The sequence below is a fragment of the Puntigrus tetrazona genome, chromosome 13, assembly GCF_018831695.1.
Source record: "Puntigrus tetrazona isolate hp1 chromosome 13, ASM1883169v1, whole genome shotgun sequence".
Lineage (NCBI taxonomy): Eukaryota > Metazoa > Chordata > Actinopteri > Cypriniformes > Cyprinidae > Puntigrus > Puntigrus tetrazona.
In genome coordinates this window covers 19,247,597-19,264,715 of record NC_056711.1, presented here as the reverse complement: position 1 = coordinate 19,264,715, position 17,119 = coordinate 19,247,597, and the positions used below count along the sequence as shown (strand labels likewise).

Sequence of the window (17,119 nt, the reverse complement as noted above, 5' to 3'; positions counted from 1 at the left end):
GGTCTTGAAGATGGAAATGGATCCACTTGTTGAATCCCTGACTGTTTCTGGTCAGCATGTGCTCCTTGCCACCCAGAAGCTCAGCATACAACCAGAGATCATAGAGCACAGAGAAGAACTCATTGAAGCCACTCAAAATGTGCTTGTAGGTGTGGTCAAGGTAATACAGTCCACATTAACCATCAAGCCCCCCCACAGCTTAATTGAAGATGAAGCTAAAAACGGCAGAACTGTTACTGTCCAGGAAATGGATTGATTTTGGTCTACATGGTGTACATGGTTCTATTTGGTCAGATCGTCTTTTGTGAATGGTTAATTATTGTTAACGTAGTTTTACCTCAACTTAGATGGCCTTTCAAATCTGTAGTGGAAACTACTGTTTGCCTACTGATGTCACAGGTTTCCTTGTTCGAGACCAGCAAGGTTTCAAGTCCAGACTCTGGGCACCGGCGTAGGATGTTGTTTTTTTGTGCAGCCCAGTTCTCAATTGGGAATGGTGACTTGACTTGATGTTGGATCTCTCCCTTATCTGACCCATCAATTTTAGGTCTTGGAATTTTTGTTAATGAGCTTTTGAGTTTATTTAAGCAGTGTGTAATTAAGAGGAATAAAAACTGTATAGTGTTGGGAACTTTGTGTGTACTTGCGGTCTTACAAAGGCTGTCATGTGAATTGTCCATTAACTCCACAAGGCTGTAGAGTGTCCCATTAGTCATTTTAGGTTTTAGAAAGGTGCATGCAAGCATTACGTTATGACCACAACATCATGAAAGCGCGGAATTAAAAAGAAGAACCTGGGGTTTAGGGTGCAATTTGGGACAAGGTCTTGAAATGCCTCCAGGAGCTCAGAATGGATGATCTTCATTCTGTGAAAAGACCTGAAAAATTCAAATGGCATTCACTGTTTATTAATAGTCTTGGTGCAACCCTACCCCTAACCCCAACCCCGAACTTGTTCGAAATTTAAAATCTCTTGAGTTTCATAGAAAAATATTTACCACCAACCACTGTGACTGAAATGCATAGTAATTGATTCCATTTCTTCTGGTCTCTATAGATCCTGCTAGTGGAAGATGACGCGACTGTAAGGAAGATCACTGCAGCTGCTGATTGGCTATTGCGGTGCCTTTCACAAGTAGGAGCTGCAGCAGACATCTCATCGTTATTGAAAGTGTTTAAAGCATACTCAAAGGCAATGCTGCTTCTTCACAACTTGGTGGTGGAAAGAATTCAGGAACTGCGTGATGACAAACAACAGCAGCGTTTGAGGGCTTCTCTAGAAACACTAAAAAAATGCGTCTCCATGCTGCACACTGCCATGTACACGACCATCAAACATCCACACAGCGAGGAGGCACAGAGTGCAAAGCAGTACATCTTAAACCAGGTGGACTTAACTGTAAATGACATCATAGCCACACTCAAGAGCAACTGTGGCCCAGCTGCCAGGGGTTCATGTGGATGCTACACCGTAATACGAAACAAATTACTAAGACTGCTTTCTGACCCTGCTTGTGTTAAAGATGGTGGTTTTGATGTTATACTTCGCGACCTAGTGTTCCACAGCATGGCAGTAGCAAACACTTCTCGTAGGGATATTCAGTTTGAGGTTGCTGCACACTCTAAGCAACTCCTTCAGCTCTGGTCAGAGATGTCACAACAAATGAAATGTTGTGATGATCAGCAGCTTGTAAACACATGTGCTTCTCTTTTGAATCAAATCCACAAACTTGACGATGCTATGGTGAAGGCCACACAGTTGCGAGTAATGGACATATTTGTCACAGCTTCAAGTCCTTTGGAACAGTTAGTGCACACCATAAGCTTTATCGCCCAGGATGAGCAAGATGAAGATAAATTGCATGTGGAAACACTTCAGGTTGAATCTGAATCCTTCATAGCTCATGCTGACAAGATTTCAGAAGTGGCTGGCTTTATCTCAGCTTTAGCGTGTGATGAAAAGAGTCTTGAGGGCGTAGAGAACTCAAGAGGATGCATCATGAGACTGAAACAAGCAATTTGCGTACTTGTGCAAAATCTAGAGGAAGACGATGTGCATTCAAGCGAAACTTTGGAAAAATTAAAAGAGATGCAACAGAGATGGTCAGAGGAGATTGAGCAGCTCTTGCATGCATGTAGTAGCATCATAAACGTGAAGGACTTTGTCTGTCTTGCTCTTCAGGAGATGCAGAGCAACTGGATGGAGTTTGTCGAAGCACATGAAGATGAAGATGCACAGTATCTCACGAAACAAGCAAGCTTGCTTATTGGCCATATGAGCTTGGTAATACAGCTTGTGAGAAAACATGTCAGTAAGAGTGACAATCCTATCTACCGTAATGGACTTCTGGTTCTGATAAAGCAAGCAGAAGGATATGCTGCCGAGGTGACAAGTTGTGTCACTGATATCTACTCTAACACCAGTCTTAGCAATGAGGCTTTCTCATTGCTCTCTGATTGTGTTTCAAAAGCCCTAAAACATTTTGACATCCTGCGTGAAGGACTTGACGGTTTGCAGCATCCACATCTGCTTAGTCCTCTGCGGGAGGGGGCCCGCCAGTCTGCTGGTACCATACCATGTGCTATGCCCATTTCAGAGCATGAAAGATCAACTGAAGACCATTCTGACAAAACAGAAGCTGAGACTTCAGTGCAAAGTCCTAGTAGTGAAGAGATTCCATGTCAGCTCAAATCTGGTTTGGGGAATCCAGCTGTTCAACTAATACTGGAGCATGATGTACCAAACCCTGAAGAAGCATGGATAGCGCCTGTCACAAAATCTAAATCTGTTATACAGCTCCATAATATTGAGTTGCTGCCTCTCTTGTGTGAAGTTGTCTGCATGACCAAAGGTAAAGATGTGGAGGCTCTCAACATGGCTTGCACTGGAGTTCTAGGACTCTCAAATAGCTATGCCCAAGCTACAAGAGAAGCCACCAGTGTCATAGACACAGCTGATAGCGAGGAAGTGGAAAGTCTGCGTTCCAAACTTGTGTCTTTGACACCATTGCTTGTCCAGACAGCACAGGAAACAGCCATGAGTTCTGCCATGAGTACAGATGGCATTTATAAACACAGTACAGACTTCTCTGACCTTATCAAAAATGCACGTAAGATATTGCTGCCAGTGGCAGGGATGTGGTACCATGGTGTTTACTCCATGTTCCAAAACTATGCACCCAATATGTTGGAGTCCATCACACAGGAACTCACAGAGGTCATGTGTTTATGTGCAGACGCTGTGCAACTTGTAACATCAGCGGATATAAAGGTGATGGGCGAGTGTCATGAGAGTATAATGTCTTTGCAGAGCAAGCTCCAAAAAGCTCAAACCAACACCAAGAATCTCACAGACGTAGTGGGTTCGAGACCAACTCAAACTGATGAACTTGATGGTCTCTGCATGCTTTGGGCCTTGTCTGTCCAAGTACTGTTAAACTCATTAGATAAGGTTGTGGGAACAGTTACGACTGATGGTAATAGGCACATAATCACACATCAAATGTCACCCAAGAAGTGGTTGTCAGTGATGTCTGAGAACTCACTTCGCATACAAGAAGCTGCAAAACTGTCTTCTTTGAACTGTCGAGATAGCTACAGAGTTAAACTGCTAGGAGAACTACAAGAAGACGTAAAGACACTTACGGATTCTTACCTGCAGGCTGCTGAAGAAGTTGGTACAGTGTCCCTCTCAAGTGTCCTGATGCTGGCGAAATCAGAGTTACTTCAGAGACAGCTTCAGATCAAAATAAAGGCACTCTCTTGTCTCCTGAGTAAAGTTAACCATAATTATGTGACAGCCATTCAAGATACTATTGCTTTGGCATGCTCTGTCCAGATAAAACATAGTGGCATGGAAACTGAAGACAATCTGGCACAGTTTGAAAGGGCTACAGAATTGCTTGTGCAGAATGTTAAAAGGGCCACAGAGTCCATTCAGGACTGTTTTAATTTCATTAGAGACCCAAAGGAAAGGTCCAATCTGAGATTCATTAATGACCACTTAACATTTCAAATGTCTGACATTGTGAGTAGAGCCAGACTAATTGCAGAAACGCAAACTCTTGGAGATACTCTCACCCTTGATATTCAGTCACAGTGCTGGTCAGCAAAGGCACATTACCTTGTTGAAGAAATTTGCAAAGTAGATGGAATTCTTGCGGTCACGAAAGAAGAGATCAAGTGTAGTTTGCAGTGCAAAGAGTCTTTTGGAGTCTTCCTGACACCAAGTTTCACAAAAAAGGCAACACCACATCCTCTATCCACAAATAATCAAAGCCCTACTAAAAGCAAACCAAGTACCAGTATCCAAGGTGTGTCCAATCAGGAACCAAATAAGGTAATAAAAATTGATGATTCATGTTAGTTGAAGAATAGACAAAGTTTAGATCACAGGTAACCACACTTGCTGGTGTCCTGCAGAGCTTAGTTTCAACTTGCCTCAACACACCTGCCTTGAAGTTTTAAGTATACCAAGCAAGACCTTGTTTAGCTGCCTCAGGTGTGTTTGATTAGGGTTAAAGCTAAACTCTGCAGGGCACTGGCCCTCTGGGAACATGTTTGTTTACCCGGTTTTAAATCAAGCAATGAAACATATTTATCTACCTCAGGAGGAGACATCCCAGAAGAGCCCAAGAGGTCCTGTGTTCAACTTAGTAGATACGACCCTCTCTTACACTTCTCTCTTTCTGAAACGAGAGACTGAGAAGTGGGATGACCAGGGTAACCAGATCGTCAGGGTGACAAAAGAAATGGCTGATAAACTCTATCACATGGCCCAGTACCTAAAGAAGAAAGGTCCAATCCAGGTCAGTAGCTTTGAAACTTTTATTTTCTATAGAGGTTATGTTCCCATATTGACACAAGTTTCTTTTACCTGTAGACCAAAGATGCTTTTGTAACATCTGCAAAAGACCTCGTCTCAGGTGGCCAATCAATCACCCAGTTTGTGCGTGTTATAGCAGACCACTGTCTGGACAAGCATTGCACTGAGGAGCTCTTTGTCATTGCAGAGCAGATTCTGACCATTTCCAACCAACTTACCATAATTTCAAGGTGAGAGACAATCAATAGTATATATCCCTGACCTGCAATAATTCTGACAAAAGGTCTTTCTTGCAGCATCTGAAAGTTACGTTCTTCCTTAAATCACTGACACATTCAAACACATGCAAACAATATTACCAATAAATTAAACATGCAAAAATCTCATGTGACCCAAGGGGTGCATGGTGTCTCTCCAGTGTTAATGCAGTTACTCCTGGGTGCAAATCATCAGACGAGATCCTGGTGAAGAATGCACAGAATCTACTTCAGACAGTTATCCAAGGAGTACGAGCAGCGGAGACTGCCTGCATCAGGGTAAGAGAGACTTGAGAAAGTTTTCCTCCAACAATTTGGGGAAATAAGATTAGGAATTATGCACCATAGAATAAGTAGAAAGTAGTGTCTATCTTCTCTTGTATGATATTTAGCATGCTTAACTTTGGTTTAAATGGCTCTTTATGATTTTACAGGGTTTAAAACAGCCTGAGCCAAACTCAGAAGCAGCAAAGGCAGCAGCTTTCTGTTTCCAGTGGAAAAAGAGTCTCCTTATGCACCGAGCACAAGAACAGCTTAACCCAGAAACTGATGATTTGGGTCTACGTAGGACCTACCCACATTCAACAGCACCCAGCCTTGCACCACCCATCAACGTGTTAGATAATTACAAGTGAATAAACACAAAATAAAGAGTCTTAATTTTAACTTCTGGATATTCTGTATGTTGAGTCAACAGCAATGCCAAACACTGTGATATATCCCATAGATTCCTAACTTTTCTGCCTCACAAACCAATCTAAAAATGCACAACAAACTAAATGTGCTTAACAGGGAAAAAAAGGGAAAAAAACCAACTTATTTTGAGTCCACTGAATAATCATATGTAATGCATATATTTCAGCATGTAAGAGATGCAAATGCATTTTAGAAGCATAATTGTAAAATATAAATGAAATCAAGTCTGAAATTGTATTTGGACAGTGATGAAATAATTTGACTAAATTGTTTTGATGTTATCCTCTAAGTTCACTGTACAGTAAAATGCATTAGCCTGAAGGTCGCTCAGCTGGCTGCTATTCAAGACACAAAAGTGACATCCATTTAAAAACACTAATATCCAAATCACTTAATCCTTTGTATTTTATTTTAAACATCGAATTTAAAAAAAGAGGAAAGTGACTGCTGTATTTAAATTCCCTTACTAGCATTTCAGTCAGACTGGTAAAAGAACACAAAAGCAGTTCAGCAATATCAGTGGAAAAACATATACAAATAAAATAGAACTATCTATGAAAAAACAATGACCATAAAAAAAGATGGAAACAAAACTTCTTGTGTTGAAAACAAAACCATTTACAACAGAGATTCTTTGAAGGGAATCTCATACAAACTTTTTCCATCACAAATGCTTTGATGAAATGCACAGTTGACATAAATGAGACAGAAGTGCTGCTATATTACAGTGTTTATATATACTTTGTATGTAGTTGCGCGATAAATACTGTGAGAATTTAGCAAAATGTAATTTTTTTTCTCAAGTTTTATGCATTACACAGTACTACAAATATGAATAGCCACACATCCCTTTTAACCGCTGACAGCAACAGAACTATTGTGTCACTGATATTACAGATACTCACCAGTTTAGCAGACTCTGCTTACCAAAGTCTCCATATACCAGATACAAATGTACTTAAAACGCTTCTTGAGCAAATAAAGTCCTTGCCTATCCAAAGAGAATCTATGCACAAGAGGCCAAAAGAAAAATATATCTGGTTAGACCATGATGCAGCAGTGGAGAATATATGTACAAACAAATATAAATAAATAGAAAAGCTTCATATACATGCAGGATGAATACAAAGAACAGATGTACAGAATACAGTAAATGCATGAGCTATATTCAGTATAGGCATGTTTACTGACAGAACGGAGAGGCTGTGGGGTCAAAGGTTTTAAAGACATCCCTCAAGGGCCTGTCTTTCTTCTTGCTGTCTTTGTCCTCCTCATCCTCTTGCGGGGCCCCAGCAGCAGCGCCCACGGGTTTGTTCTGACGAGGGTCAGTGTAAGCAGGCCGAATCAGTCCTGCTAATGCCTGGATAGGCAAATTGTGCACAGCCGGAGCTGCCGGCCGGACTGGTGAGCAAGGAGATGCTGGCATTACAGTAGGCACAGGAGGATTCGACAGACTTCCACTTGTGTTGCTCTCAGAGTCATCAAGTGGACTTTTATTGTCTTTTTCCACTCCCGTTGCCTGTGATGGCGAGGCATGTGGTGGAGAGCTCGGAAGCTTCACAGACGGCTTTAGGATACTTGTTTTTTTAGGATGCTCTTCACTTTCACGTTTCGGGGAGAGTAGGCTGTGATTTCGCGGATCGTATAAACTTATCCCACCTAACAGAGTGGTTGGGCTTTCAAGACCCGCACCCATTGAAGATGCCAGGCGGGGAGCATATGGAGGCAACTTTTCCGACTCGGGCTTAGTGGAAGAGCTGACTGGTTGGTTTGAAGATCCACGCTGTAGCCGCGGATCAGAGGCTCCTCCTACAGACGAGCTATCCCTCATACCTGGCAGCTTGGAGTCTAGGCTTCCAGACCGACTGATTCTGGGATCAAGAGTCTTGTGTGTACGTGGGTCCGTGGGCTTGTCTGGATGGTGGTGACGAGTATCCACGGACCTACCGGGAGGACTGCCGAGTCGCACGACTCCCTCTTTGAAGCGGGCGGCTGCCAGACGTGGGTCAGGAGGTGTTGGGGTTGATGATGGAGGGTGATCCGGTGGGGAGGAAAGACTACGGTTTAGCTGAGCATCTGCGATTAAAGGTGGGAGCGGCAGATTTATGGAGGGCTCCTGTTTGGGAATCAACGCAGGAATGAGGTCCTCTGGAGCCCAAACCACAGCTTGCGCAAACGCCGGGCGCTGGAGGAGAATATCCACCCGGATGTGACTGAACTGCTTGATTTGACAGCGAGGGTGTCGCAGCGCGGCTCCAGGGCTGGGGTCCAACGGGATCAAAGCTGCTCGTTCCCTTAGCTCTCTCTCACATTCGTCATCATCCTCCCCAGCGGAAGGTTTGTGGGACACGGGGGGGTTTGGGTGGCGATGAGGATCAGGTTTGGAGGAGTCCAAAGGTTTTATCTTGCGTGGATCTCTGGCAAGCCTGGGGTCCCCGATACCATCTCCATCTTTCCTGGGATCTGGGGGCCGCTGACGTGGGTCAGTTTTTATTCGAGGATCGTTGGGCAAAGCTCGTTCCTTCTGGAGTCTAGGGTCGGCTGGCCCCATGCTAGGCTGGTTTTTCAGCATGTCATTCTGCTTCTTTAGAGTATTAAGGATGGCTGTTACGCTACTGCCCTCTTCCTCATCACTGGAGTACCAATTAGGGGCTTCATCTAATAAATGGAAACAATATTAGAAATTTAATAAAATCGAAATCAGGAACTTAATTTAAAATTTTTTAAAACATATTTTAAACCTACTTTTCTTATGTATTACTACTCAATTTTAAAATCGTTTTTACTATATATAAAGTTATAACACTGAATTTTTCCACTGGCTTTTGGATTATTGACATTGATTAAAATAGACAAAGCTTGATTAACAATTTTGTTAATTGCAATAATCTTCAGAAATAAGCATAACTTTTATTAATTTTTAATCTACAGAAGAGGAAAAGCTAATGCTTGGCTATAAACAAACTACACCATAAATGCATGACTTCAGTATCAATATTAAGCTTCCTACAGCTACAGCTAGTTAGATATTTTTCAAGAGTGCTAATATTAACAAAAGTACAGTGTAACTGTGAGAAGATTCATTTCCCTGAATTATGTTTAATGCCCCCGACAATCTCTGTAGTCCCACTTAGCCACAAAACATAAAATATCACAAGTGATGTATTTGTCCTAGAATAAAATGTGACAAGCTTGTGTTAACCACAGACCAAAAATTCATAAAAAAAAACCCCACTGACTTCGAAAAATGAAAAAAAAGAAGGAACTTATTTTAGAGGTTTTAGCACACCTGCAGCACTTGTTTCAAAATGTTTACTTCCAACATCCCACTCTAACCTTTTTCTCTGATGGGAGGTGCAGACCCTTGTCCATCATCCCTGTGAGAGTCCGAGTCTTGCTTGTTCTGGTTCAGATGTAAAAGCAAAGCCGGAAGAAAGTTCTGCATTCCACTGGAATCAGCTTTATGTGGCTGCGAGTCCTGCATGGGTCCCTCATCTATAGATAGAATAGAGAACAGGGCATCAATCAATTCAGATTTACTAAATATCATATACTTTAAGAGCATCCATCTATCAATGGAAAAAATACAAAGTAATACAAAATAAAGACCTACCTCCTTGGGCCAGAGACTGGCTGCTAAACAAATTCTTAAAGAACTCTGAGGGCATCTGGCCCATGTTTTGGAAAGGCATGTTCATTTGCATGTCAGGCACAGGCTGAAATGGAGCCCCCTGTTGAGTCGGTGGAGGACGGTTCATGTGCTGTATGTTTCCATGAAAAGCAGGCGGCTGACCTGGAGGTGGCATAGGAGAGCACTGGCCAAAACCCTGGGGTGGAGGTGGGCCTGGTGGGCTTTGGGGCATTCCTGGACCTGTGAAGGGCAGGGGAAGGCTCCCTATGGAGCCTGGATGAGGGGAATGGGAAGGATTGGGTGGAGAAGACATCATATTTCCAGCCTGCATATCCTCCGGGCTACTGCCAAACTGCGGACCACCTTGAAACTGTCCAGCAGGGGGAGATGTACTGTTGTAGAAATTGGGCCTGCAATGAAAACCACAATGAAACATGCTACAAATGAAAGCCCAAACAAAAACAGCAACAAAAACATTACTTGTATAACTGACACTCACATGAACCATTGGGGGAAAACATAGTGAATAGGTAATCTAAACAATGCCATTTGCATATCAAACTTATTGATATTGCCAACATGTAAATATGGTTTAAGAAGAAGCTAAATTGTAAAGCTAAAGCAGGTTATATGATATGTGAACAGACAAAACTTGACCAAATATACTGGGCCAACAATACCTTAGAGCAATCTTCTGTGCCAGGTCCACAGTAGGCTGAACTTTAATCTCAAACAGAGAGGGGATCTTCTTGCCTCCATCCGTCGGACTTCCAGGACCAGGAGTGGGTAACAGTCCAACTCCTGGAGGTGGCTTAGGTAGTGGAGCGATTCCTTGTTTTCTCAGATCTTCTAACTCCAGCTCATCCTCATTGACAGTTTCTTCATCTGTATTTAGGATCTAAAATGTGCAATAGCAATTATGTTTCCAGTGTTATTCATTCATTACATTTGATATTCAAGAGTTCCAGAGTTGATGCTAAATCTTAAACCCTGCTAGATGTGACAGTTTTACAGCTGGAATTAAAGTACTAAAATAACTCTTAAGTGTGACGATGGAAGTGGCCCGTTACTAAGACAGTTTACTATGTCAGAATATTCCATTTTACTTAATTATTTTAATTATGCATTTTAATTTTGCAAATAGTGCCTGTAAATGAATGGAAGCTGAATATTAATTCAAGCATTTGTAAGAATATGTGATATTAAGTGACAAGTTAGACCATACCTTCTCCAAAAGTTCCTTGGTAACGTCAGTTAAAGGTTCATGGGAGAACTTGCAGTTGTCTCCTTGATAACATTTTGCTCCGGTGTGAAAGAACTTGCAAGGATACTCACATACACTGTAGGGTCAAGGTCCACAACAAGAAAGAAACAACAGGAAACAATTTTTTTTGTCATGACTATCTCCTACCGTTAATCTGTAAAAACTTGTCCAAGAAAGGATATTGTGCATGTATATACAGATATCTCCTTTGGTACAGTATCCCTGGACATAAAACTTGCACAGTTCTTTCTTCTTCTCTGGAACAACATTATCATGTTCAAACTTGCACTGGTCCCCCTGTGAAGCAATGAGATCTCTTTACAAATGAATTTCAAATCAAATACTGTTTAACCCATCGTGTGTGACATGGGTGGAATTGGCTTACTTTGATGCATCTTCCCTCAAGGAAATATTTACAAATGTGCCTCCCGTTGTGTTCAACCGTATGTTGATTAATGAATTCCTGGCTCATGATTGGACGCTTCTTCTGGAAACTGGGTGGACCTTTGGAATCCTGCATGAGGACAAGACAATAACATGAGTGTCCTGAGATCTTACTGGTGATGGTTCATTCAAAAATGAGAAATTCTCACCCCGTCTCCTCCGCCCTGTTCTCCTCCTCGACCGCGACCCCGGCCCCAGTTCTTGCCCTTCTGTTTCTTATTCTTGTTCAGCATTCCCCGTCCCCTGCCAATGGCACCACGACCTCTACCACGCTGCCCACCAACTACATAACAAGTAAAAGAAAATAACCATAAGTAACGCTCAAAATTACAGGTTTAGTCTGCTGAGTCTTCAAAGGAATTCCCATACGGTCTTTTACTTTCTTTGTGAACAAAGTAAACAACATACACTGTTGTTGCTGTTTTTGCTGTCCCTTCATGATGGGTCTCTTGGCCTGGTCTTTAGGCCCTCCCTTGCCATGACCAGATTCTTTAGCATATTTATATTTAGACAGCTCCTCTGAGAAATCATCCTCTTCATCATAGTCATACTTTTCTTCACTATAGTCGCTGTATTTGTCCAAATCGCTGTTCTTGTGCTGCATTGATCTCGGCGGTTTTGTGGGTTCGTTTTCCCGCTGGAGACATGGGCAGAAAAGACAATTAACTGAAAGCTGCTGCTAATAAGATGTTAAATCCAGTACCTGAACTCACCTGCACCAATTCACCATCGTGGTCACGATATGTTCCTTTGCTCTTCTTGCTCTTAGGTCTGTCTTGACGCTCATGCTCTGATTCGTAACTGTCCGAGCTGGAGCCACTGGATGGAGAGTGATGCTGAATTGGAAAATGTTGAAGAATAGTTAAAGAAAATGTCAACTCTAGCAGCAGTTGCATGAGAAGATATGACAGAACGTACCTTTTGACGGTCCCGTCTCCTTCTTTTTGACCGTCGTTTTTCTTTAATTTTCCTGTGTCGCTTTCGGGAATGCCGGTGTGATTTTTCATCTTTATGACTGTCTTTTCCCTTCTCTTTGTCTCTCTCGACCTCTTCAAACTCCTCCTTAGTTTCCTTTACTTCTTCTATGCTTATGCCTTCATCGTCTATTTCTCCATCCTCCAATTCGCCATCCTCCCTGTAAGGTCAAATTTGAGCATTTCATTAACAAAAACAATGAGGCAAGAAAGTGCTATCAAATCAGTGAAACAGCTAAATGTTTTCCCGAGCAAAACAGTCACTAATATTTAATGCAGTTTGCTAGGCATCATTATTGCTCATACACAGAATTAGGGGTTTGTTATTAAGTTTTAAAGACTTGAGCCAAAAAACAGCCACCCACAATCATCTAACAACCATCCTACAAACTGTAAAGCAATGCATTGGCAATCACCCACAACAAAACCATAGTATTGTGGCCGTAAGCTTTGCATGGGCCTTGCCTAAGCATAAAATTGAATACTCACTACTGAAATAACTAAATAGAAAAAAATTAACAAAAAATGTGTATTACGTTCTGAAGAGCATATGCTGGATATGAACACTGCAATTTGCTTTTCTGTTCATAATATTCAAAACATAATCATCTTTTTTTGGATACGTTTAAGATGAAACCTTATTCTTAGGGGTAATTCAAGTCATACAATCAAGCAGCATAAACCTTCCTCATAAATGCCCGATGCAAAATGAACGAAGCAGCGAACTCCTACGGGATTAAAATCAATATGGATGTGAATGTTTGTTTTGCCAGGTGTTAAATTCCAGACGGTTTTCCAAGCGTTAAAGTTTGGAGTGAGAACAAGGACACAATAACACAGAGAGTGTGAAGCCCTCTCAGTTTTTGCTAAATTAGGCCATGACACTATAAACCAAGGTCTTTGGGATTTCACATAGCTACATGGCTTTACATAACGGATTGCAGCATGAAGCATGCATGAGATGGCACTTTGGTAGCTTAGTGTGTCTAGAAACGCAAAATGGCTGTTTCTACATTTTAATACAAAGTCAACCTCTGTCCATGGGATGATGTAGTGACTATGTATGTGAAATTACTGGTTTGATGACTAACTTGGTGTCTTCTGTGTTGAACTTTGAGGGCAAAAACAAAGGGAAATGGAAGGAAACTCAATAATTATTGCAACATTTTAACCACATTGCACTTTCTCAATATTAAACATTTAAGCAATGTATTCATGGGTAAACGTAGATGATGCACACACACACACACAGATACAAGGTGTTAAGTTGTAGCAAAAGGTAATGTGAAACTAGCATTGGTTGGAGTTACAATGAGATTTTTTTGCATCTGGGTACTGTCAAGGCCAAGCCAACAATCTTTTTATTCAATAACGCATGCTATGTTTATACAACACCGTTGGAAATATTTTCAACTTACATTAATACGATATAAACGCATCTGAATAGCGGTCAGAAATTATTCAAGAATCAGAACATTAAAATCACCCAAATATGGTCTGGATATTTAAAAGTGTGGGCCCAAATAATGTCATCTGCTACCTAACTTTATAAATATTTTATCTAGGCCTATACAGTTATGAGTTCAGACATGATGGCACTTTGATGAACTGATTCAATATTATTCCCGACAATGCCAGCTGATCTAAATGGAAATATGTTATAATAATTGTGATGATGAATCATGCACAAAAAAAGACCAGGAATGCATGAAAAGAAAAGAAATAAGAGTTAAGTGGGCAGAAAAACTTAAAGACAGACTAAGCCAATCCGGCCAACACCAGAGACTCCCATCACTGGCTGATAATTAAAACAGCTCAACACATGGCTTACAATGCCTCAACAGTCCTGTCATGAATCCCTACCAGACATGTTTTCCTTTCCCAGGTGGGCGGGGCGTTCCGATGGAACGTGAGTGGGCGGGGCATCGTACGCGTCCTGACTATTTACATATTCAACAGCCTTGAAACGACTTATTAACATTACTGTACTAATAACCAGCCGCTACAGCCTTCTATAAAACCCCAAATGCCCTTCAAAATAAGCTAAATAAGAGCGCAAACAAGTGGGGAAAGCGATTAAAAGAAATGAGCAGTGTCGCTTTGCTTTCCTCTGCAACAGATATTAAAATGAGAGCACATGCAGGAAAATATGAGCACTACTTAAGTGAACTGGGGGAAAGGCCTGTCCAAAAACGAAAACGAAGCCTAACGTACTTGAAAAAAAAAAACAAAATAGGTGTCAAAAGATTCACATTCACTCGATATACGCACACATGAACCTGCACAGTGAAGCATTTGCAGATAAGAACATGTTTACTCGACCTTTCTTCCCCTGTCAGCTCACAGTCTGTCATGTTTTTGTCAAGTACGGGGCTTGGGGGACTGGAGAAGAGGCTCACAAAAGCCATGATGGTTGGAAGCGGAACTGGCCCTTCTCCGCAACCAGAGTAAGGAGCATCAGTCACTCGTTGGCTGAAGGTTTTGATATACTGACAGTCTGGAGAAAAACTCACGGTTTACGCGTCTCAACAACACATGAGACGCTTAACAGACATTATATCCGCTCTCATGTTTAACGCTGTCTCAACACAGCTTTGATACCCTCAGCTTTGTTTGTGTCCCCGGCGGTTTCACAGATGCCCTGGTGCGAGACTGCAGACGCAGAATATTGTGTTTACGTTCGAAGGCTTTTTCTGGATCTTCCACAGACATGGCGCCCGCAACATTTTCGTGAAAATGGCTGCGAGGATCTTGCAGGAGCCAGTGGTCCCGCCCAGTTCGCCAGCGGAGCCAATCGCTGGCTTTTCCGCCGCAGCGAAGCCACAATGACTCGCCCTGCTATTGGCTGAAGCACTGGCGCCTAAGCGCGAGAACAATTTCCTGAAAATCTATTGGCTGTTGAGGATGTCATCATTTTGAGCTCGCGCTACAAGTTAGGATGACGCACTATTTATATTCTGATGTTTATTACTTTGTTAACGGTTTTACTTTTACTTTTATTTAACCAATACAATTATTTCTGAGGCAAAGCGATGTGCTGAAGTATACAATGTACGTGTTTTGTAATTTAATAAACAAGAAAACAAATGCATACATTTAAAGACTTTTGAATACGACTGCGAAAAATAATTCGAATAATAATTAAATAAACAGAGGGAGCAAAATTAAACAATATAAAAGCTTAAAGGAATAACTCATATTCTCAAAGTAATACCAATGTACTGTATAAACCAGCTGTCATAAATAGCCCATTTATTTTGTGCAAATCAATAATTGCAATCGAAAGTGAATGGTGTAAATCATGTTTAGACAAAGCTATATAAATCCACTACATTTACAAACTCTTTAAGCAGTGATCAACTAGCTTAAACATCACAAACTAGTATATAAAATCTCTTGCATAGACTTTTATGGGCTATAGAGATACAGACATCGTGTATACTACATTTGAGATTAAATTCTACACAAATGTGAAAATAAAAGTATTTGTCTGTGGCCGAAATATAATAAATATTCATTATAATATATGGTTTAGAGTCACACTTGCTTTAAATAGCCTGGGCTTATTTTATGTTTACTGAGAAAGATTCATTTCATTAAAAAATAAAGATGCTTCTGATTCGTCACTTGTGTCTGTTCTGTCATCCTTGGGTTGTTCTGTTTTTTGTTTCCTTCTCCATATAAATAGTAGAGTTAGGCACACCGGTATTGCAAATCCGAGAAAAAAGCCAGCCACTGCCTTAAGTATGTGTTCTGTGATTTGAGGCAAAGATTTCTCCTCTGAAACAAAGAGACACAGCAAGTCAGCAGAGTTTTCCTTATTTTTCATTATGCTGAAATAACTTACGTACGCTCTTGTAAGACTTACCGTAGGTGGTCTTCAATTTCCCATCAATGCTCAAGTGTTCAGTCTCACAGGTAACATTGTGGGCGCTCACGTTACCAAGGCTAAGATAGGAGGTCATCTGGAAAGTGCCGTCTTTGAGAGGGAGTATTCCTGTAGTTGATGCACCGAAATAGATGGGTCTTCCTTTTTGGGTCCAGCGTATTTTAATGACGTTTGGATAGAATCCATGCACGACACATTTAAGATATTCCTGGCCCCTTTCTACTCCAGAAGACACATACACTGCAGGTTTTGCTACATTTGAAAAGCAAGCGATTTGAAACCGACTGAATATAGACAGAGAATAATAAACAGTATGCACTTTAAACAGCCTGTTTATGCATAAAAGGTATGCATTTATGCAGTTTAGTGCAGATTTACCTGCTCTGGAGAGGGAGTTGTTGGACTTTAAGAAGACAGTTTTCACTGCAGAACACACCTTTACTAGTCGTGCCTCTTTTCTCTTTATGTATTCTGTGCTCTTTCTCTCTTCTGCTAGAAGTTGACCAGGTTCACCGGTAGCAACCACAGCTTCTTTTGCCAAATCCACATGCATGATATCTCTGCCGTCATACCCATAGCGCCAGAAACGGCTTACTTGCCCTTCATTGTTAAATGCGCATCCAATGAACTGCTGGTATGCATGTTCTTCTAAAATAAACCAATTGCAATAGCATTACTACTAAATATCCGTATGTCACATCCAAGTCATATGCACAGAATTTGGATTTTTTTTTAACCTGTTAAAAATGTATAATGAATAAATAAGCATATCTGTACTGATGTTTTGAGTTTGCTTTTTGGATGCGATCCTGGCTTACACACTACTTAAAAACATTTACCATTGATTTTGTTACTAGTCTCCCACCCAATATTACATTAAATATAAAGAAATACAAAAATGTCCTACCTGCTGCAAGGATGGTATTAAAGAAAGCCATGACGAAAGGAAGAACTTGCATTTTACTTCGTTAGCTTTCACAACTCTACAAGCTGAACTTTTATATCGTCATGCTGTGATTTTTTCACCTACCGCTTTTATAGTTGCAACTACTTTGAGCTTTAATGAACTGTCTAAAATTCTAAAGGAAAAATAATTCAAGCCTGTAAAACGAAACCATGGCAAAACAAAAGTGAAAGTA

General features: G+C 41.1%; 3 protein-coding genes across 7 annotated transcripts in view; 1 reads left to right on the top strand and 2 right to left on the bottom strand.

Annotated features, from left to right (window-relative positions):
- LOC122357009 overlaps positions 1 to 6,330 on the top strand; it is an 8,124-nt gene extending 1,794 nt beyond the window's left edge. The window contains exons 3-8 of one of the 2 annotated variants that reach the window (XM_043256180.1): positions 1 to 160; positions 1,058 to 4,339; positions 4,611 to 4,808; positions 4,883 to 5,055; positions 5,223 to 5,361; positions 5,517 to 6,330. The exon at positions 1 to 160 is cut by the window's left edge and continues 24 nt beyond it. In XM_043256180.1, the coding sequence (XP_043112115.1) occupies positions 1 to 160; positions 1,058 to 4,339; positions 4,611 to 4,808; positions 4,883 to 5,055; positions 5,223 to 5,361; positions 5,517 to 5,717 (4,153 nt within the window). In that variant the 3' untranslated portion in view covers positions 5,718 to 6,330. The remainder of the gene's footprint in view (positions 161 to 1,057; positions 4,340 to 4,610; positions 4,809 to 4,882; positions 5,056 to 5,222; positions 5,362 to 5,516) is intronic. The other variant, XM_043256181.1, reaches the window with a different exon arrangement.
- A 22-nt stretch (positions 6,331 to 6,352) lies between these two features.
- LOC122357010 (zinc finger CCCH domain-containing protein 6) lies at positions 6,353 to 15,185 on the bottom strand. 2 transcript variants are annotated; one of them, XM_043256182.1, is made up of 12 exons: positions 14,363 to 15,185; positions 12,036 to 12,252; positions 11,831 to 11,953; positions 11,526 to 11,754; positions 11,267 to 11,400; positions 11,059 to 11,187; positions 10,856 to 10,970; positions 10,635 to 10,744; positions 10,090 to 10,307; positions 9,392 to 9,819; positions 9,115 to 9,273; positions 6,353 to 8,436 (listed from the first exon to the last, which is right to left on the bottom strand). In XM_043256182.1, exons 1-12 carry the CDS (start codon positions 14,497 to 14,499, stop codon positions 6,962 to 6,964), a joined length of 3,474 nt encoding a protein of 1,157 aa, XP_043112117.1. In that variant the 5' UTR covers positions 14,500 to 15,185; the 3' UTR covers positions 6,353 to 6,961. The 2 variants fall into 2 exon arrangements, with proteins under 2 accessions (XP_043112117.1, XP_043112118.1); XM_043256183.1 differs by having other exon boundaries at positions 14,414 to 15,185.
- A 141-nt stretch (positions 15,186 to 15,326) lies between these two features.
- Positions 15,327 to 17,117, bottom strand: zmp:0000001006 (uncharacterized protein LOC100002840 homolog). 3 transcript variants are annotated; one of them, XM_043256195.1, is made up of 4 exons: positions 16,888 to 17,117; positions 16,359 to 16,628; positions 15,960 to 16,199; positions 15,327 to 15,871 (listed from the first exon to the last, which is right to left on the bottom strand). In XM_043256195.1, the coding sequence occupies exons 1-4, from the start codon at positions 16,937 to 16,939 to the stop codon at positions 15,666 to 15,668; spliced, it is 768 nt and encodes a 255-aa protein (XP_043112130.1). In that variant the 5' UTR covers positions 16,940 to 17,117; the 3' UTR covers positions 15,327 to 15,665. The 3 variants fall into 3 exon arrangements, with proteins under 3 accessions (XP_043112130.1, XP_043112128.1, XP_043112127.1); XM_043256193.1 differs by having other exon boundaries at positions 15,960 to 16,232; positions 16,359 to 16,625; positions 16,888 to 17,116; XM_043256192.1 differs by having other exon boundaries at positions 15,960 to 16,232; positions 16,888 to 17,115.
- Between the last annotated feature and the right edge of the window lie 2 nt (positions 17,118 to 17,119).